Source organism: Abramis brama (genome assembly GCF_963993115.1).
Source record: "Abramis brama genome assembly, chromosome: 25".
NCBI lineage: Eukaryota > Metazoa > Chordata > Actinopteri > Cypriniformes > Leuciscidae > Abramis > Abramis brama.
Window position 1 is genome coordinate 28,324,289 of NC_139987.1, and position 21,733 is coordinate 28,346,021.

The window sequence follows — 21,733 nt, forward strand, 5'->3', positions numbered from 1 at the left end:
ATATGCAATGTAAATAAAAATGTATCAACAAAGAGTAATATAATTTGATTTTAGACTAATGCAAAAGTACATTTGAATATTGCACAAAACAATGAAATGACTTGTTTCCATTTCTTTTTAACAGTCGGAAGAAAAGGATAAACTGTAGATCTGCAATACACGAGTATGAGGTGAGATGGCCAAAGAACCACAGAATGATACTAATAAATCAATTACAGCTTCTTTGTACATGTAGAACATGTCACGACCGGCTCAAAGCCGTGGCAAATGAAATGGAGGACATAGAGATTGGTTTGCAGAAAGAAACATTTATTAACATAAATAGGAAAATATAAACAAAACAACATGGTCATCTGTAATGTCTGTCAGGTGCATGAATGTAAGTGTATCAATCACAGAAAACAAAATACTAAACCAAATAACAAAAGCAAGTTTAACCCAAAAACAAACCAGAGCCAACTCAAAGTAATGCAGAGAAAGAACACCCCCTCAACACTAGTCAGCCTAAACTTTTATAGAGGGATGAACAGGTGGACATCGTTCCCTTGATGAGTCTCCTAGCCACACCCACCAGCCGGCTGCAGCAGGAAAAATAGAAAGACTCGTCACAAACACATATATTGTCACGTACTGCTCTGAGACACGAAGCTTGAGGATCCAAATGCAGTTTATTTGAACAGAGGGTAATCCAAAGACGTAATCCAGAAAACAGGCAAGAGGTTAAAAAAGACCGGTAATCAGTCCAAACCATAACAGGGTCGCAGGGTCACAGGGGTCACAGAGTAACAGGGACACAGGGTCGCAGGGGTCACAGGGGTCGCAGGGTAACAGGGTTGCAAGGGTCACAGGGTAACAGGGACCACAGGGGACACAAGCAAAAAGGAAAATCCAAGGACAGGCAGAGATCAAAACCAAGAACATGGGAATAACAGACAAGCGCTCAGAATTGCAGTACAAACACTAAACAAGACTTTGCAGAGAATGAATGTGAAAACCAGGCTATTATAGGGTGAGTAAACAAAGCAATGAGACACAGGTGAAAGTGATAATGGATGATAGTCTGAACTGAGGATTATGGGGAATGGAGTCTGTGGATGTGTGGTGATTGTCCGGGTTGGTTGATGGTAATCCCAGGCACTCTCACTGGTGATCGTTACATACATATATATATATATATATATATATATATATATATATATATATATATATGTATATATATATATGTATATATATATATACTCAGGATTGTACATGGTTTTATGAGTAGAGACTGTGGAGTGATTACACTTTTGATTGTCATGGTAACAATTTCAAATCTTTTACAATATTTTTTATCTTAAATGGTGATAGTCCTTCTCTCTGTTCTCCTGTAGAACGATCCCAGACCTGATCCCAGTGAAGGCACATATGCAGCTCTTGACCTCAAGTCCAGATCATCTGACCTCTACGACACACTCACAGTAAGAAAAATATCAAAAACGTCTCGGGTTACGACTGTAACCCTTGTTCCCTGAGAAAGGGAACGAGAACTGCATCGAATGACACTTTGGGGGAACGAGTACCCACTATGCCACAACGAGCCCTGCCTGTCCCAGTGTGAAGCTGGGACAGGAGACACGAGAGCACAAGGGTACCAGGTGTAGATGGAATGTCCAGGCTATAAAATCTAATGAAAGTATGAGGGGTGGCCCATCCTGCTGCATTGCAGACTTCTTGGATCGGGGCCCCTGAGAGGAGGGCTCTAGAGGACGCCATGCCTCTGGTCGAATGAGCCCTCACGGCCAAAGGTGAAGGCTAATTGCGCACCTGGTAGGCCATAGATATAGCTTGAACAATCCAGTTGCTAATGGTCTGTTTGGAAGCGGGAAGCCCCTTCTTGGGCGACCCGAAAACACACTAGCAACTGGTCTGACTTCCGCCATGAAGAGGTACGAGCCGCAAGTCTCATCCTCCAAGCCCCACGGAGGAAACGTACGACCAACTGCTGTCTCCCCAGAGGCCCATCACCCAGAGGAGCATGGAAAGCCACGTACACCTTGGGTGTGGACGGGGTAAGACCAGCCGAGAAGCAGTCTTGGAGGAATTCCAGCACTGAAGCCACTGGGCAGTTAACTGGGTCCACCTCACGGTCTCTACACCATACGGTGAAAACATTCCATTTTAGGCCGTACAACTTCCTTGTGGAGGGAGCTCTAGAGCTGAGTATGGTCTCCACTACTCCTGCTGACAGGCCAGCCTCTCGGTACTGTGCCCCCTCAGGGGCCAGACCCACAGTTTCCATAGTTCCGGCCGAGGGTGAAATATTGAGCCCTCTGCCTGTGTCAGCAGGTCCCTCCTGATGGGAATCTCCCATGGAGGGCCGTCCAGGAGCGATATTATGTCTGAGAACTATACTCAGGCCGGCCACAACGGGACTACCAACAGTAGACTGATCCCGTCGTGACGGACCCTCTCTAGAACTCCCAGGAGCAGAGCGATCGGGGGAAATGTGTACAGACGCAGCCTTGGCCACGTCTGTACCATGGCATCCAACCCCAGCGGGGCTGGATGTGTGAGGGAGAACCACAGCGGACAGTGGGTCGTCTCTTGAGACGCAAATAGATCCACTTCCACTGGGCCGAACCTCTGACATATTGACTCCACCATGTCGGGATGGAGTCTCCATTCCCTGGGCCTCAGCCCCTGGGGGAGGCGTCTGTTGAAATGGCTTTCCGGCGACATGACGCTCCCAGCACGGTGACCTGGGACAGAAACCAAGCTTTATTCCACATAAATAGGGAACGGAGGCATCTGCACATAACCCTGAGCATGCGGAAATGGTTTCCCTTCGGGAGAACCCCTTGGTTTTCAACCACCACTGCAGGGCCCTCATGTGCAGCAGGCCGAATGGAATGACATTGGACGCTGCTGCTATGAGACCTAACACTCTCTGGAAGTGTTTGACAGTGATGGCTTGGCCTAGCTTTATCCTGGACTCCGTGGCCAGGATGGATTCGATCCATGCAGGAGATAATTGTGCCTGCATCGTGACCGAGTCCCATACCACTCCCAGCTCTCAACCCCAAGCTCTGGATGTGGGCGAGGACGACATCTCGATGCCAAACTGCCAGCTCTTGTGACTGGGCCAAAATCAGCCAATCGTCGATATAGTTGAGCACCCTGATGCCCTGGAGCCTCAGCGGTGCTAGAGCTGCATCTATGCATTTGGTAAATGTGTGAGGGGAGAGAGCTAGGCCGAACGGAAGAACCCGATACTGGTACGCTTTGCCCCCGAAAGCGAACCTCAGGAACTTCCTGTGAGATGGATGGATGGAAATGTGGAAGTATGTGTCCTTTAGATCTATCGTGACAAAACAATCCTCGGATTGAATTTGGTTCACGATGATAGGAATGGTGAGCATCTTGAACCTGAACCTCCTCAGAGACCAGTTCAAGTGCCTGAGATCTATTATTGGACGCAACCCCCCATCCTTCTCGGGAACTATGAAGTAGCGGCTATAAAACCCGGACTCCCCGTCTGGTGGAGGAATACGTTCACCCGCCACGGGTGGGGCCGCCCACAGAGAGCCTAGGCTGGCTAGGATCTCTTTGACGAAGCCTTTTTTAGTCTGCAGGACGGCCCTCAGGTCACCCTTCTTCTGCTGAGGCTTTGCCTGAGAGCGCCGTCTATGCCCCCAAGATCGTTGAGGGGGGGCTGTAGACGTGACGCTCTCTTTTTGCGCCTGTCTGTAGTCGGGGGAGCTGGTGAATGGCTGCGGCTGCCTACTGGGGGCAGGCTTCTTTGAGTTGGTACGGCGAGGGAGGTATTGTTAAGAGGCTGCAGACTGCTTCTTCGCCTCCTGAAACCTGCCGACGACGGTGTTTACGGCGTTGCCGAACAGGCCAGAAGGCGAAATGAGGGCATCAAGGAGGAAAGCCCTGTCTTTCTCCCTGATGCCCGATAAATTAAGCCATATATGTCTCTCCGAGACCACCATCGCCGCCATGGAACGGCCGATAGCACGGGCCGTCTCCTTGGTGACTCGGAGAGACAGGTCTGCAGCCTTCCTCAACTCCGTAATATCTTCGGGAGTTGGACCCTCGCCCTCATCAATATCTTTCAGAAGGTCGGCCTGGTATGCTTGGAGTACTGCCATTGTGTGCAGACAAGCGCCAGCCCGACCCGCAGTCATATAAGCTCTGCCCATTAAGGATGATGTATCCCTGCACGGTTTAGTGGGCAGCACTGGGGTTTTCAGGGATGATGCAGATTCGGGGGATAAATAAGTGGTTCCACACGAGGCATCATCCCATAACCGTTTTCTTCACTCCCAAACAATGCACGCACATTTGGTGTGTGTCCCCACCCGTGATATAACGAGGGCAGGGATGCACACACCACCTGTAATTTGCACTCGCCATTCTTACTTATTGTGGTTGTGTAACTGACAGACAACACCAAATAAGACATACAAAACAGAGAGCGCTTGCTGAAGAACAGAAAGCTAACTCTGTTGTGTGCCGGCGTCCTTTTGTAGCTTCATGACGCAACACCAATCAAGATTGGCTTAGTTTCATGCATACTTCAGAGGCGCTACGCTGAGGGGCGTTCCCCCAAAGTGTCATTCCATGCAGTTCGAGTTCCCTCGAAAGGGAACTACATGTGCAAAAGAGTTTGTGCATATAAAAGTCAAGATAATAAATAATCAATGTGTTTTTGCCATAGACTGTCCATCCCAGACCTGCTATTCGGGCTCTCCTGAATATAAGAATCTGTCAGTAAGTTTCTCAAGTCTTCTCAATTTCATCAGAAAATAAAAAAATGTCCTCAGTAGTCAATCAACTCAACAGATACTAAACAGTCTTTTCTTTCTGCTACAAGATGGATTATATGAGTCGTTTCACTGACAGAAATATATTTTTTCTGAGATTATTTGTACCATTTGTAGTGTTGATTTATGTAAATGTGTGTCTTATTTCTGTTGTAGCCACAGCAAGCCGCCACAGTAAGATGAAGCACAAGCTAAACTTTAACTTTTGTCCCATCGCTGGACACATCCACCTCACAACTACCAATGAAAAATGAAACGCATTTTAAGAGTTTCCATTTTGCAGAAAGTAATGGATTATATTCATGTGACATGAATAAACAGTCAATGTGTAATTAATAAATGAATTTAGAGTTGTTTCTGTAATAATTTATACATTTTATCTGTGTATTAAAGGGTCCACGTGATTTTTCTCTTTATTCCTTTTCAAATAAAACATTAAATGATAAAAAATTACGAAGATTCAACATTCTGTTTTAAAGGGATACTCCACTTTAAAATGAAAATTCTGTCATGAATTTCTTTCTTCTGATGAACAGAAAGGAAGACATTTAGAAGAATGTCAGTAACCAGACAGTTTCTGGTACCATTGACTTCCATAGTAGGAAAAAATATATACTATCGAAGTCAATGGTACCAGAAACTGTCTGGTTACTGACATTCTTCTAAATATCTTCCTTTCTGTTCAGCAGAAGAAAGAAATTCATACAGGTTTGAAACAACATGAGGGTGAGTATATGATGACAGAATTTTCATTTTAAAGTGGAGTATCCCTTTAAATCTGTGCTTTAAAGTGTATATTAAACTGACCAAGTCACGTGATTTCAGGTTAGTGCACGTGCACATGAAGGGGGGGGGGGGGCGGGGGGGGGGTGGAGGAGAGAGAAGCATGAAGAGGGAAGTTAGCTAGAGAAGAGATGTCCTAGACAATGACAACAACTAACATTAAAAATGTATATTCTTGAGAATTTTGATATGGCCGACACACGACCAAAGAAACGACAGGGTAAATCCAGTTTGGTTTTTCTAAATGGTTCACGACTATTTCAGGAGGCACGGGGGGGAGGGGACGGGATGAGGAGGAGGAGGAGGAGGAGGAGGAGGAGGAGGAGGAGGAGGGAGGAGGAGGGAGGAGGAGGGAGGAGGAGGGAGGAGGAGGGGACAGGAGGGAGTTTTGTTTGACAATACTTTGAACGTCAACAAGAAGCGCTGTGAGGAATAATACTATAATGGAAAATGTACCTCAGAAGTGCTGGTATTTCGAGGAGCAACAGATCCTGAGCGGGAGAGGGAGGGGACGGGATGAGGAGGAGGAAGGAGGGAGGGGGAGGAGATGGAGGAGATGGAGGAGATGGAGGAGGGAGGGGGAGGGGGAGGGGACGGGATGAGGAGGGAGGAGGGAGGAGGGAGGAGGGAGGAGGGAGGAGGGAGGAGGGAGGAGGGAGGGGACGGGATGAGGAGGAGGGAGGGTCGAGCTAGCCTCCGCTTTGAACGTCAACAAGAAGTGACGTCACCCAGCATCGCTTAGAGCAGCTTTAATATTTGGGCTTTTTTTATTATTTATTATCCTTTATTTTTCCAGGAAGGTCCCATTGAGATTAAAGAAATCTCTTCCTCCAGGGAGTCCTGGCCAAGATGGCCATACTACAAGTCACACATTTACAAACATATGACACATAAAACATTCTAGACAGTCAAAGTACAACATTCATCATAAATCAATAAATTAAGTAAAACAGCAACATGATTCATTCATTTTAGACTGCAGTAAATTTTTAAATATATTCAAAGGAGGAATTGTTTCTAATGGAACAATAGCTTGAAATTCATTCCACAGCCATGGGGCATAGTAAGCGAAAGATGATTTTCCATGCTCTGAATGTACCCTAGGTACTACTAATTTAATCCCATTAGATGATCTGGTGCTATAGTTCTTTCTACATAAACATAGAAGACTAGTGATGTAATTTGGAAGCATACCCATCAATGTCTTTACAATAAATACTAACATATGTGATTTCCTCCTTTGAAATAAAGAGGACCAACCCAAATAGTTGTACAACAAACAATGATGAGTACGTGAACAAGAATTGGTTATAAAACGCAATGCAGCATGATAAACACCATCCAGTCTTTTCAATAAATATGTAGAAGCGTGCATATAAACAATATCACCATAATCTAAAATAGGTAACAAAGTACTCTGTATAATTCTCTTTCTAGCTGTAAAGGAAAAACATTTTTTTTCCCGAAAAAGAAAACCCAATCTTGGTTTAAGCCTTTTCACCAAGTAATTAATATGAACATCAAAGGCTAACTTCTCATCAAGCCATATTCCTAAATATTTATAAGTTGGTACTCTTTCTATATGTAAGTCTTCAATAGTCAGAATAGGCGGGACAGTGGACATAGAACGGCTGCGTGTAAAAATAATATACTTTGTTTTATTTACATTTAAGACTAATTTCAATTTTAGCAAAGCAAGCTGAAAAGTATAAAAAGAATCCTTAAGAATTTCAATAGCCTGAGACACAGAGGATGCAGTGGAATAAATAATTGTATCGTCAGCATAAAAATGTAGCTTTGCCGATTGTATTCCCTGCCCCAATTCATTAATAAAAATAGAAAAAAGAAGTGGTGCCAGTAAAGAACCTTGCGGGACACCCTTCTTAACTATTACCAAGGCTGAGGTGTAATTTTCTACAGCAACACATTGTGTTCTATTTGATAAATAGTTTTTAAACCAACTCACAGCCGAATTACCGAAGCCTATACTTCTAAGCCTCTGCAACAACAGGGCATGATCTACCAAGTCAAACGCTTTTGTCAAATCAACAAATAAGGCCGCACAGTGCTGTCTCTTATCGAGAGCAGTGATTAAATCATTAGTAACTAAAGTAGTAGCTGTTATCGTACTATGGCCCGCTCTAAATCCTGACTGAAATGCGTTTAGAATATTATGACTAAGAAGATACTCTTTCATTTGATCATTTATAATCGATTCAAAAACTTTTGCTACAACCGGTAATTTAGAAATAGGACGATAATTATTCAAATCGGAAGGATCGCCTCCTTTTAGTAATGGCATAACCATAGCCGATTTCCAAGTTGGCGGAATTACATTAGTCGATAGACTTAAATTAAAAATAGATGCAATAGGTTCAGCAATAATATCTGCAGCGACTTTTAAAAAAATTGGTTCAATTTTATCTGACCCGCCTGATTTCTTACAGTCTAAATTTAAAAGTAGTTTATGAACTTGGGGCGGCAATACAGGGGCAAAGGAAAACAGATCTGATTCACTATTAGTCAACTCATCAGTTCCCTGTTCATCAATGACCAGTGAGTTGTCTGTTATCGAGCTAGCTGAAATAAAATGACTATTAAACATATTAATAATATCAACCTTATCTGTAATTAATCTTTGGTTCAGTTTTAAAGCTTTTGGAAAATTAGTAGATGTTTTTAATCCAATAAGAGATTTCGTTAATTTCCAAAATTTAGAAGGATCATTCACATTATCATTAATCAAATTTAAATAATACTGACTCTTCGCACTTTTTATCAATTTTGTACACTTATTTCGTAATAATCTATATTGAGACCAATCCTCCTCACCATTTGTTTTCTTTGCTTTAGACCAAGCCATATTTCTTTGCTTAATAAGATTAGAGACGGATTCATTAAACCAAGGATTATTTCTTCCTCTCACCCGAAATCTACGTAACGGAGCATGTTTATCACAAATTTCTAGAAAGATAGATTTGAAATAATCCCAAGCATCAACCACATCAGGTATAATTGAAACTAGTTGTAAATCGCTATTATATACATCATGCAAAAAAGCTTGTACATTAAAGTTTTTAAATTGACGTTTAAATATAAATCTGGGTGAACTCTTAGGCATCTTAAAATTTCTCACACAAGATATTGCACAATGATCACTAACATCATTACAAAAAATTCCTATTGCAGAGAAAACATGGGGTATATTAGTTAAAATAACATCAATCAATGATGATTTACTCATATCCTTTCCATTTAGGCGAGTTGGTGAATTTATCAATTGCTCTAAACAAAAAGAATTACAAACATCCTTAAAATAATCTGATGACGGAGACAACCAGTCCCAGTTTAAGTCCCCCATTATGACTAAATCACAGTTAGTCCAATTGTGAAGCATATCCGTAAGCAATGAAGTTGCCTCACTTGAAGCTGAAGGTGGGCGGTAACAACCGACCACCATCATATCAGACCCATTAGGTAAAGATACTTTAATAGCTAACAGTTCAAAACACTTTAAGAAACTAACTGACTGACTACAAACACAATTCATATTTACTTTAGTGTAAACTGCAACCCCTCCTCCTTTTTTACTACGATCAGCTCTAAAAACATTATATCCATTAATGTGTATCATATCATCTGTAATTGATTTTTTCAGCCAAGTCTCCGTGAGAATTATGATGTCAGCATCAGTCGAATCTACCCAGATTCGCACTGTATCCATCTTATTTACCAAACTTCTCACATTAAGATGAAAGAATCGTATGCCATTACTTGATTTAAGTTCCTCTGGTGTTTGAAGCTGGGCCAACTCTGGGCCTGGGTTGGGGTGAATACCTGAAAGCAACAGCAGAAGCACGAACCACTTTCTCCTCGCCACACCGCGACTCGGATTGCTGTCGTCGCAAATAGATGTAGCATGATGAGTCAGTTTTCCATTTCCTCTTACCAGTAGGCAATAAAACCTCTGTGGTGAATCTCGTAACCAAACAGACCACCAAGAGGAAATGTCAAGACCCCTCAATGATGACACAACCCAAACTCCGGTCTGTTCCACAGCCGTCTCAGCACACGAAGCCCACAGACATAATCCAGGTGTGTGTCTTTCCCAACCGCCAACAAACGACACGACATCCACACCAACCGCGAACGGCTCCCCAATCCGCCCGACAGCGGCATCAGCACACGCAGCCCACAGATACGGCGCAGATGAACGTCCCTCCTGCTCGACAGCAGACGATACGTCGCTCACACCAACCATAGGCAACTTCCATACCACGGAACAAAGTAGGCATAACGGCATATATACCCACATTTTTACAGCATGGGATGGTCTAGGGTTAATTAAGTAAAAACCAAAAATATAAAAGTATAAACACCAATAACGACTATGGCAAACTTAGACAAATGAATAGAGACAAACACATGCGGCCATCTTGGACATGCGCATTTAAATCCACCCTAGTGCTAGAAGAAAGCACTTTTCTAACAAACTCTGGAAATGTGCAACAGTGCATAAAATGAAAGCTTTGATGAACACCTCAGTCTATTAAAGTCTCCAGTGATGATTATTTGTAGAGCAACTTCTGTGTACGTGTGTTAAGGCGAGGTCAATCATGTTGGTTTAATCCGTTTGACTAAAATAACATTTTACGGAGCCCCTAAAGTCACATAGTGGTGGAAATTATATTTCTATGCTTTTGCGTTTCCTCTCAAATCCTTTGCATTACCCATGCATGCAACTTTTGCAAGCATTGAAATATAATTTCTCTCCCCATCTCATACTTTTGAATCTCCATGTCCTTTTAGGGGTTTTGTATTAAGCAATATTAGCTAAGAATTCATTTTGATCGATGACGTACATTGAGACACATTGGGCTGTGCATGTGTTCTTCATTACGGGCTGGCGCTTATGTGTGTGTGAACTGAGTCAAAATATAACTTGTCTGTCTGTGGTCAAAGTATCGACATCCAGTCTTACTCAATATAAGTTCTGCCTATATTGAGTGTCTTACTCAATAATTCCTCAGAAAATGTTTCCAGGAAGAAAGACTATAAAAAACGTAGTAAAAAAAACAAAAAAACACGTTTATTTTTATTCCATTTATATCTGAACATCCCTTTAATCTTAAAATGTGATTGTGAATTAAATGAAATGTGAATTCAAGTGAAACTGTAAAACGTCCTAGATGTTAATAAATCTTTGTACTAGACCAATCAAAGTGGTGGACAAACTTCTTCATATTGTTAAACATGTTGAGTTTAATGACTTTTTAGATATCAATAAATGCCATTGGATCATGATGTCTAAAGTTGCTTCAGCTTGCGTGGACATGAGTGAAGAAAGAGGAAGAAACATTTACTGTTTGTGCAAACATTTTGAAAACACTGTTAACCATGAGAATTTGATCAGTGTAACGCCTGAGAGACTCGCCAGAACACGGTAAGAGTTACGCTGGTTACTGAGTGAATATAGTCAGTCTATAGTCTATTTACTGTTGTAGAAACCACTCACATAATCAAAAGGAAATATTCTCAATGAAAAATTGTTTATGGAAATGTTTTTAAAGCTGAAGATTGTTTTTATAATGCTCACTGTGTGTGTGATCCTGTGTTGTTGTTCTTGTAGTGATGTCACTGATGAAGGCTCCTCCTCTTCCTCTGGTGTTTCTGCTCATGATTCACGGTGAGTCGCTCATGCTGGAGAATTACAGATTGTTCTTTAGTCACTTTTCAAAGTCTTTCTTTCAAATCATGAGTGCGGACCCCCTGTTAAAACCCCTTTCACAAACAAATTTCTGTGAAAGAAAAATCATCCAAATAAAGTAAAAAAATAAAGGCATTCAGAGCTAAAATTAAAAAGAATAATATAGGTGTTTGTTTCCTATCATTGTTTCCTTGTGAATGTTGTGTTTCAGGAGTTTTCAGTGTTGATGTTGAGTGGGGTGTGAGTTACAGTCCTTCACACATCTGTGCAGTAAAGGACTCATCAGTGATAATGAGATGCACTTATACATACCCTAGAGGACATCAGATCATGAAAGTGTTCTGGACCAAAACACCGGTAATAGATGATGAAGAGCCTCCAGATCTGTCTGAGGACCCTGAATACAGTCATAGGCTTCATTATCTGGGAGATAAACACCAGCACTGCAACGTCAGACTGAGTCATGTGACACTGAAGGATTCACACATGTACTATTTCAGATTCATCACTGATAAACCTGATGGAAAATATACTGGTTATCCAGGAGTGACTCTTACTGTCACAGGTGACTCTGATGAGGTTCATCTCTTCTTCTGCATTATGTTGAATAATAATCAGTGTATGACAGCAGCACTAGATATAATGTGTGTGTTGTGTTCAGATCTTCAGGTGGAGTCTCCTGAGAGAGTGACAGAGGGAGATCCAGTCAATCTGAGATGTAAAAGCAGCTGCGCTCCGACTGACAGAGACACATTCATCTGGTACAGAAACTCACAGATGATATTAACTGACCTCAGTAACACACTCCTCCTCAACCCAGTGAGAAGAGAGGATTCAGGCAGATACAGCTGTGCTGTAGACGGACACACTCTCATCTCTCCTGCTGTTCAGCTCAATGTCATGTGTGAGTGTCTATTTTATTTAGTGTATAATAAAATTATTCAGTTCAGAGGGGGTGCTAAGAACATTTTAAAATGCATCAATAACTTCAACACCCTGCATTTATTGCATTTTATGTATTTTCCATTAAACCATAAAGCTATACATTTAAAATGTTACATTGTAAATTAGTTATTAGGCAGATGTTATCAATCTCTCTGAACATCTTTGTTATTTCCTCATCAGTGCTTTGAATCAATAACGGTTTATTGAAACCTGCAGACTGACAATCCCATAGACATATGCATCTATGTATTGATTATGTCTATGGAACAGATAATGAGGGCTTTAAAACTGCAGTGAGCTAAATGAAGGAACGAGTTTGTGCTTTTAAAACTGTGAACAAAATGGAAAAGAGCGCAGCGTGTCAAGATGAAAAAACTGAAAAAACAGACGAGGCATCAAGATGTGTGTGTAATGCATTATGTTTAGAAAACAAACCTAATGTTTTTTTGTTCTTTTTTTTTGTTAACAACCTATTTTTCATCACCACTTCACTAGGGTGAAAAATGTATATTAAGTGCAAGAATTTATATTAAAATCTATATTATTTGACATTTAAAATATGAGTGAATCTTCACAAATATCAGGGGCATTTGACAATAATCAGGGGCTTGAGCCACAAAAGTAGCTACTCACCAATTGCAGATTACAAGAGGACAATCTGTCCTTATCTTCTGAGCTATTCTGAGACGGGTATGAAGTCTGTGGTCTGAAGTGTTGTTTTTGGCGGCCTGTTTTAATTTTAGTTTTAGTCTAGTCTTTGTGTCAAGCTGTCATTTTAGTTTTTATTAGTTTTAGTCACGTTCATACTCTTTTTAGTCTATTCAAGTTTCAGTCAACTAAAAGTCTGAGCATTTTAGTCTTATTTTAGTCAGAATTATCCATGACTATTTTCGTCTAGTTTTAGTCGACGAAAACTGATGACATTTAGTCTAGTTTTAGTCAATGAAAATTGTATTTTAGTTTCTTTTTAGTAATGCAATTCTATTTAACCCAGTCAATATAGTGTACCACTATGGAAAAATAGCAAAAAATAGCGAACAGAAAAGTAATACTCGTCTCATTCGTGGAGGTGGAAAAACAAGTTCTTTGCGACATCCAAGATTTATTGTATTAAAATTTAAATGCAAAAGAAAAGGCATGAGAGTTGGCTGTTTTTGTCAATTTTAAGTTTTAATTTAAAATGTTTGCTATTTTAATATAACTACATGGCTAAATATTTTACCACTTGCTTAAAAATCTATATAGAAGTAGTGCATTGAATAATACATTGTTTAAATTGAGCTTAAAAGTGAATTACGTCTATTAAAGAGTGTATGTGTGTACAAAGAGAATCACAATACTGACAAAACTTTTTTTTTTTTTTAAAGTAGCTGATAACTTCTGGATTTGAAATAAAAATAGTGAGTATGTGTTTGTGGTAGAGCCGCGGATCAGTTACGCACTGCAAACGCAGCATATGTGAAAGCACTATAAGGATGTGGACGATTCTGAATCGAATCACAAATGTAAAAAATCGATTTTCTAAAAGTTAACGTAATGTTGACAGAGCGCAAAGGCGCCCGGACAGTCTGTGGTGTGCGCATAACAGAGCCGCCTGATGGTGGAGCGAGAAATCCGACCGGCATATGGCGTTATTTTCCTGTCAAATGTCGAGAGCGCATTATTGTAGCGCGAAAGTACATTAATATAATGCGCGAGCGCGAATCTCTCTGCTCGCGCGCGGAATATAATGTGCCTAGCGCGAATCTCTCTCAGATACACGCTGCTCTTGTAAGACTTTTCTCTGGGCTCGCTCAGAGAATATGCCTGCACTTAAAACGTGTTCAGTGCAATCGTGAATCTCTCCTCTTTGCTTAAAGTTAGCGTGTATGTGCTTAGACTGTGTCCCGTGCGTTCGCGCATGCCTAAGTACTCTTCTCTTCAATTTCTTTTTATTTAAATTTTTTTATTAATGCCAAGGTATCAAAAATATACAACGGAATAAAGAAAGCAAAGCAGCATATATATACATATAGCCTGTACATATGCTCATAAAAAGCATATGTACTACATATGCATATGTTTACTCGTGGGCTGATCGCAATCACGTGATACTGTTATTACACAGCGCTGGGAGATCCAGTGAGAAATTGTTCGAATTCACAGCAGAATTAATAATATCGCAGCAAGATCTAATTGGAAGCATCCAAATTCGGCACAGAATTCTATTATAACCCACACATGTCAGATCAAACAGCGCTGATGTTTAAACCAGGACAACCTTAAGCTTTCACCCAACTCGGAAAAGGCAAAGCCAATTACAAACTCTATCGCAACATTTATTGCCGAATCACTTCCATTTGTTTAATTAATAAAATATATTGGAAGTAAATTCATTATGGATCATTACAAATACTTTGTTTTAAAAGTACCAAGTAGTCACACAGTGAGAAAAAAGAAAATCTGTATAGAAAAAAAAGATCATCTTTTTATCATCGCAGTCCTCAGAATCGTGATCGAAGGTTTGCCTAGAGATTCCCAGCCCTAATAAGCCCCTTTCACACAGCGCTTTGAACCCGGCAAATTGCCAGAACGCCTTCTGTGTGAACGCAAACACGACCCGGGATTGATGCCGGGATTGATGCCGTGTTGGGGACCTAGTAACATTGCCGTGTCGTAGTGATGACGCTGAAGCCGGGATCGTTCGCCAGCTGTGAAACGGCAGGTAATGCGCAAGTTTATGATCGAATCAGAGAAAGAAATGCACAAGCGTGGTTTCATGAGATCGCAGCTCATGAGCAAACTGAAGACGCTGCCGAGACATTAAAGTCACATCGATGTCACGTGTCTTTACGGGATTTTTACGGGTTGTGTGTGAACGCACTCTCTGATTCCGGAAAATCACTGGCAGTGTGAATGAACCAAAATCAAACGAACCCGGGTCAAATCCCGGGTCACTTTATCCGTGTATTTTCCGGAATCTCTGTGTGAAAGGGGCTATAGGCTATAGAGTGGACGCTTCTGCTGTCAGGCTCACAATCAACATCTCAGAGATCAGACGCTGTAACTGTCACAGATGAAGGTTTTATTTTATTAAGAGTTCAAGACAGTTATGCAGCTTTGAGAGTTAATCTGAAGTCAAATTCTTCATCTTTCAGTGCATCATGGTCATGGCTGGCTCGTCGGGTTGGTGATCACTGTGGCGTGTTTAGGATTCTTCATCGTCATCATCATCATCATCATTCTGTTTATAATGTAAGTTTGATTTAAATCATTCTCAATTGCAGTGAGTGAATGCAGTTCTCTTTAGTGCAGGTGGAAATGCCCGTTATACACAAACGTTATAAACGTCACAAACGTCACGTGTGAGTTCATGATGGTTCAGTAACTGTGACATTAAATCCTCTAAACATTGACTGTGATTTCTGCTTTAGACCCACCACAGAATGTCTTAATGTCATTCTTAGTTTGTAGATTTAATTATGATCTTCTCCCTCTTTCAGATCATAGTAATGTTGGTTTGCTCGTCTGGGTAATGATCGCAGTGGCATGTGCAATATTCACTATCATGATCACCATCATACTATATGCAATGTAAATAAAAATATATTAACAAAGAGTAATATAATTTGCTTTTAGACTAATGCAAAAGAAATTAGTCATGCTTAAAATTAAAATGCTTAAAAAGATCAAATAATAAATCAAAGTCTCAAAATGGCTGCACAAATGATAAATCAAATGCTCAAATGCAATTTTATTTCCTCATTCGGATTTGATTTTTAATTTTCATTATCAACCCAGTATAAACCTGTCATAATTAAATCTATAAGTCAATGCTCAAATCATAAATCAAATGCTCAAATTATAAATTATAAATCAAATGCTCAAACGGAAGCCGGAAATGATAAATCAAATGCAAATGAGGAATGTCAATAAAGTAGCGTGGGCGGAGTTTGAGACAGAACGGGCCGGGTACCTCAGCCGCTATCTGTGTACTTTACTGTGTTTACCTCATCGACGACATCGATTTTTTTGTATATAAACAGGGTTCGTACAAGGTGCTTAAAGTGCTTGAAGTACTTGAATTTGACTTTTTGAAATTTAAGTCCTGGAAAACCCTTGAAAACAGGCATATTTTTGAAGAGGTACTTGAAAAGTGCTTGAATTATTAAAAATAGGGATGCATCGATGCCGAGCTCATGTACTCGTACGCGTGAAAATGCTCCGATATACCAACAACCGATAGGCCTATAGAGCTGGTAAGTCCCGCCCCTTCCGCTAACCCCACTGGACCTCTAGGTTGAAAAATCGTCAATGCAAGTGAATGTGAGAAAATAATTATTTTCTGGTCCCGTTTGAATTTTGCCATGAATGTGAACATATTTTGTCTGTGAATTTTTAATATAATTTTTCGTGTGAAGACTGCTACAATTTAGCGGGTAGAAGTTTGATACGGTTAGACTTTGTGTGAGAGCACTTTGTGGACTACAACTAGTTTTTACATCAGACGGGAATCTGAAGAAAGAACAGCCCATTTGGTTTGAATGGTGACATTTGGGTACAAAACACACAGGCATCTCGATCTGTCTCCATAGATGATCGCAGCATTAGCACCGTGATTTGACAAGTGGAGGGAAAATGTGTTATGGGGTGACGTCACATAGGCAACATGTAGTCTTTCTCGTTATGTCTTTTCCACAACTGCTAGCCAAAGAATCATACAATATACTGTCAAACTCGTAACATGAAAAATTATATAAAAAATTCACAGACAACGTATGTTCACATTCATGGCACAATTCAAACGGGACCAGAAAATAATTATTTTCTCACATTCACTTGCATTGACGATTTTTCAACCTAGAGGTCCAGTGGGGTTTTACGGATGGGCGGGACTTACCAGCTCTATAGGTCTAGAACACATTGCTGTGGTGCGCAAGCTGATAAGAGAAAAACGCGCAGTGGATTGAGCGCGCACCGGCACAGATGCGCGAGCTGGTCGAGCACATCACTTTAAACATACATCAGTGGAAAGTTTTGTAGTTCAGTCGAATGTCAGTGGTAAATGATTGGCAAAAATATGGCTGTTTTCCAGGACTTAAATTTCAAAAAGTCAAATTCAAGTACTTCAAGCACTTTAAGCACCTTGTACGAACCCTGTTTATATACAAAAAAATCGATGTCGTCGATGAGGTAAACACAGTAAAGTACACAGATAGCGGCTGAGGTACCCGGCCCGTTCTGTCTCAAACTCCGCCCACGCTACTTTATTGACATTCCTCATTTGCATTTGATTTATCATTTCCGGCTTCCGTTTGAGCATTTGATTTATAATTTATAATTTGAGCATTTGATTTATGATTTGAGCATTGACTTATAGATTTAATTATGACAGGTTTATACTGGGTTGATAATGAAAATTAAAAATCAAATCCGAATGAGGAAATAAAATTGCATTTGAGCATTTGATTTATCATTTGTGCAGCCATTTTGAGAGTTTGATTTATTATTTAATATTTTGACCATTTGATTTATCATTTAAACAGTTGTTTTGAGACTTTGATTTATTATTTGATCTTTTTAAGCATTTTAATTTTAATTTTAATTATGTTAGGAAAAAACTTCCATAGAATATTGCACTAAACAATGAAATGGCTTGTTTGCGTTTTTTTTTAACAGTCGGAAGAAAAGGATAAACTGTAGATCTGCAATACACGAGTATGAGGTGAGATGGCCAAAGAACCACAGAATGATACTAATAAATCATTTACAGCTTCTTTGTACATGTAGAACACATATATTGTCACGTACTGCTCTGAGACACGAAGCTTGAGGATCCAAATGCAGTTTATTTGAACAGAGGGTAATCCAAAGACGTAATCCAGAAAACAGGTCAAAAAAGACCGGATAATCAGTCCAAACAATAACAGGGTCACAGGGGACACAGGGTCACAGGGTCACAGGGGTTACAGGGTCACAGGGTCGCAGAGGTCACAGGGGACACAGGGGTCACAGGGGTTACAGGGTCACAGGGGTCGCAGGGTCACAGGGTCGCAGGGGTCACAGGGTAACAGGGGTCGCAGGGGACACAGGGGTCACAGGGGACACAGGGGTCACAGGGTCGCAGGGTAACAGGGTCGCAGAGGTTACAGGGGACACAGGGTCACAGGGGTCACAGGGGACACAGGGGTCACAGGGTAACAGGGGTCACAGGGGTTACAGGGTCACAGGGGACACAGGGTCACAGGGGACACAGGGTCACAGGGGTTACAGGGTCACAGGGGTTGCAGGGTCGCAGGGTAACAGGGACACAGGGTCGCAGGGGACACAGGGGTCGCAGGGGTCACAGGGGTCACAGGGTCACAGGGGTCACAGGCAAAAAGGAAAATCCAAGGACAGGCAGAGATCAAAACCAAGAACACGGGAATAACAGACAAACGCTCAGAATTGCAGTACAAACACTAAACAAGACTTTGCAGAGAATGAATGTGAAAACCAGGCTATTATAGGGTGAGTAAACAAGGAAATGAGACACAGGTGAAAGTGATAATGGATGATAGTCTGAACTGAGGATTATGGGGAATGGAGTCTGTGGATGTGTGGTGATTGTCTGGGTTGGTTGATGGTAATCCTAGGCACTCTCACTGGTTATCATTACATATATATATATACTCAGGATTGTACATGGTTTTATGAGTAGAGACTGTGGAGTGATTACACTTTTGATTGTCATGGTAACAATTTGAAATCTTTTACAATCTTTTTTTTTTCTTTTTTTCTAAATTTAAAATGGTGAATCCTTCTCTCTGTTCTCCTGTAGAACGATCCCAGACCTGATCCCAGTGAAGGCACATATGCAGCTCTTGACCAGTCCAGATCATCTGACCTCTACGACACACTCACAGTAAGAGAAATATCAAAAACTACATGTGCAAAAGAGTTTGTGCATTCAAAAGTCAGATAATAAATAATCAATGTGTTTTTGCCATAGACTGTCCATCCCAGACCTGCTATTCCCCAGCCGGGCTCTCCTGAATATGAGAATCTGTCAGTAAGTTTCTCAAGTCTTCTCAATTTCATCAGAAAATAAAAAAATGTCCTCAGTAGTCAATCAACTCAACAGATACTAAACAGTCTTTTCTTTCTGTTACAAGATGGATTATATGAGTTTCACTGACAGAAATATATATTTTCTGAGATTATTTGTACCATTTGTAGTGTTGATTTATGTAAATGTGTGTCTTATTTCTGTTGTAGCCACAGCAAGCCGCCACAGTAAGATGAAGCACAAGCTAAACTTGAACTTTTGTCCCATCGCTGGACACATCCACCTCACAACTACCAATGAAAAATGAAACGCATTGTAAGAGTTTCCATTTTGCAGAAAGTAATGGATTATATTCATGTGACATGAATAAACAGTCAATGTGTAATTAATAAATGAGTTTAGAGTTGTTTCTGTAATAATTTATACATTTTATCTGTGTATTAAAGGGTCCACGTGACAGATTTTTCTCTTTATTCCTTTTCAAATAAAACATTAAATGAGAAAAATTATTCTACACAAGCCTTATTCTCTGGTAGTCATCCTAAAATAAATAAATATAATTTATGAATTATAAGCAGATAACAGCTAATATATAATATACACTGCCTGGCAAAAAAAAAAAAAAAGTCGCTGTTTGGATTTAAGTAGGCAAATATATTACGAGTCTATGATTGGATCATTATCGCAGTGATTATTATGTTTCTAGGATGTTATATGTTTGGCAACAGTTTTTCTAACCCTAATTGATGGAGTTTGTAGCTTTTCCTTTTAAACATGTATGAAGACACATCATGGCCAAATTCCAGGATTACAGTGTCAAGATTCATCAGGCTCAGATTGTGAAAGAATGGTTTGGAGGAGCATGAAGAATCATTTCCACACATGGATCGGCTCCTCTGAGTCCAGAGTTTAAAAGTCTTTAGGTTGTGCTGGAGGAGACTTTACAGAGTGCTGGACTCGTCAATACAATACAAGATCCTGACCAAAACATCACAACATTTATTTCCATTAAGAGATGAATCTTGATATGATCATCCTGGAATATGGCCCTGATGTGTATAAAAATAGTATCTCAATGATTCTAAAATAACACTGATGTTAAAACAACGTTATTAATTCTGAATGAGATTTGCTGTCGTCGCTGCACTGGGTTTGATATTGTCCTTCGGTGAGGAGCAGAACCTGATAAGAACATAACGATTTAATTATCGATTTATTGAACTCTTGCAGAACTTCAACAGAAGATGTTTTGAAGAAAATATTGTGTGTCTGTGTGTGTGTGTGTGTGTGTGTTTATAGAGTTACACGTCCTTAGTGCACATAAATAATCACAAACACAGTGTCAGATGTATGATCTGAATAACAGCTCCCTCTTCAGGCCAGTGGAGGTAAAGTCTGGCCATCCTCAATGTTACATCATTTTCTTTCATTTATTCATTCATCCCTTCATCCATCATCCATGACAGGAAGTTTCCCTTCACACTGAAAGTTGCATTTGATATGTGTTATGTACGCTCTGTGGTCGTGCTTTTAGATATTTTTTAACCAATCCTTTAGAGCAGGGATGTCTGCTCCCGGAGGGCCACTGTCCTGCAGAGTTTAGCTCCAACCCCAATTAAATACACCTGAACAAGATAATCAAGGTAATCAAGGATAATCAAGGCATTCTAGAAACTTCCAGGTAGGTGTGTTGAGGCAGGCTAGAGCTAAACTCTGCAGGTCAGTGGCCCTCCAGGACTGAGTTTGGACACCCCTGCTTTAGAGAGACTGTTTTATCTTTTTCTATTTGCAAGTGGTGTCATGTGGGTTGTCCCTGTCTCGGCATGGGGCAGTTCTTATACTTTAAAAAGAGGAAGGATAAAACTATAAAATAGTTATCAGCGTGCATTTGCAGTTTACTCTCCTTGAGTTTGTTTGCAGCGGCTGAAACTACACAACGGTGAGAGATGCACTTGTTCAGTCATTAATATTGTCTAACTAATGAAGTTATATTAGTAACTTAGTAAACATTTTCTCTCTTAAAAGCCTCTGAACATCCAGAGCTCATGTGTTCCTAATGTTGTCTTTAAATGAGTTTCAACCGTGGAAATCTACTAACAGTGAAGATTGTAAAGTATTTTTATCAGTTTTGCAGTGTTTATAACGCAATAAACGGCTGTTATTATAGTTTTTATGGAATGAAAGATGAAATATTGTTCTGTTGTGTAATGATTTAGTTCCTGTGGTGATGTCCCTGATAACTCTTGCTCTGGTGTTTCTGCTCCTGATTCCAGGTCAGTCTCTCCTGTAAATCACACACCAGTTCATCACTGACTAAGAGAACAAGGTTTTGGCTAGTTAGCATGGATCAGTTAGCCCTGCTGTTAGCCCCAGGGAAATATAGCACTGGTAAAATATCTACTATAATGTAGGGACATTTCTGTGATTTATTTGTTGCTTCCAAAGTAAATTGTATTATTC

At 40.5% G+C, this 21,733-nt stretch overlaps 1 protein-coding gene across 4 annotated transcripts in view; it reads left to right on the forward strand.

The window, feature by feature from the left end:
• LOC311076074 (sialic acid-binding Ig-like lectin 13) overlaps positions 1-21,733 on the forward strand; it is a 62,922-nt gene that overhangs the window by 24,296 nt on the left and 16,893 nt on the right. The window contains exons 6-10 of one of the 4 annotated variants that reach the window (XM_084103950.1): positions 15,384-15,480; positions 17,905-17,950; positions 19,046-19,129; positions 19,217-19,276; positions 19,483-19,734. The exons of 1 other annotated variant lie outside the window; for it this stretch is intronic. In XM_084103950.1, coding sequence (XP_083960076.1) covers positions 15,384-15,480; positions 17,905-17,950; positions 19,046-19,129; positions 19,217-19,276; positions 19,483-19,509 — 314 coding nt within the window. In that variant the 3' untranslated portion in view covers positions 19,510-19,734. Of the gene's footprint in view, positions 1-10,972; positions 11,038-11,223; positions 11,281-11,512; positions 11,867-11,962; positions 12,206-15,383; positions 15,481-17,904; positions 17,951-19,045; positions 19,130-19,216; positions 19,277-19,482; positions 19,735-21,107; positions 21,213-21,489; positions 21,547-21,733 lie in introns of those variants that run through there. 2 more of the 4 variants (XM_084103948.1, XM_084103947.1) reach the window with 2 other exon arrangements.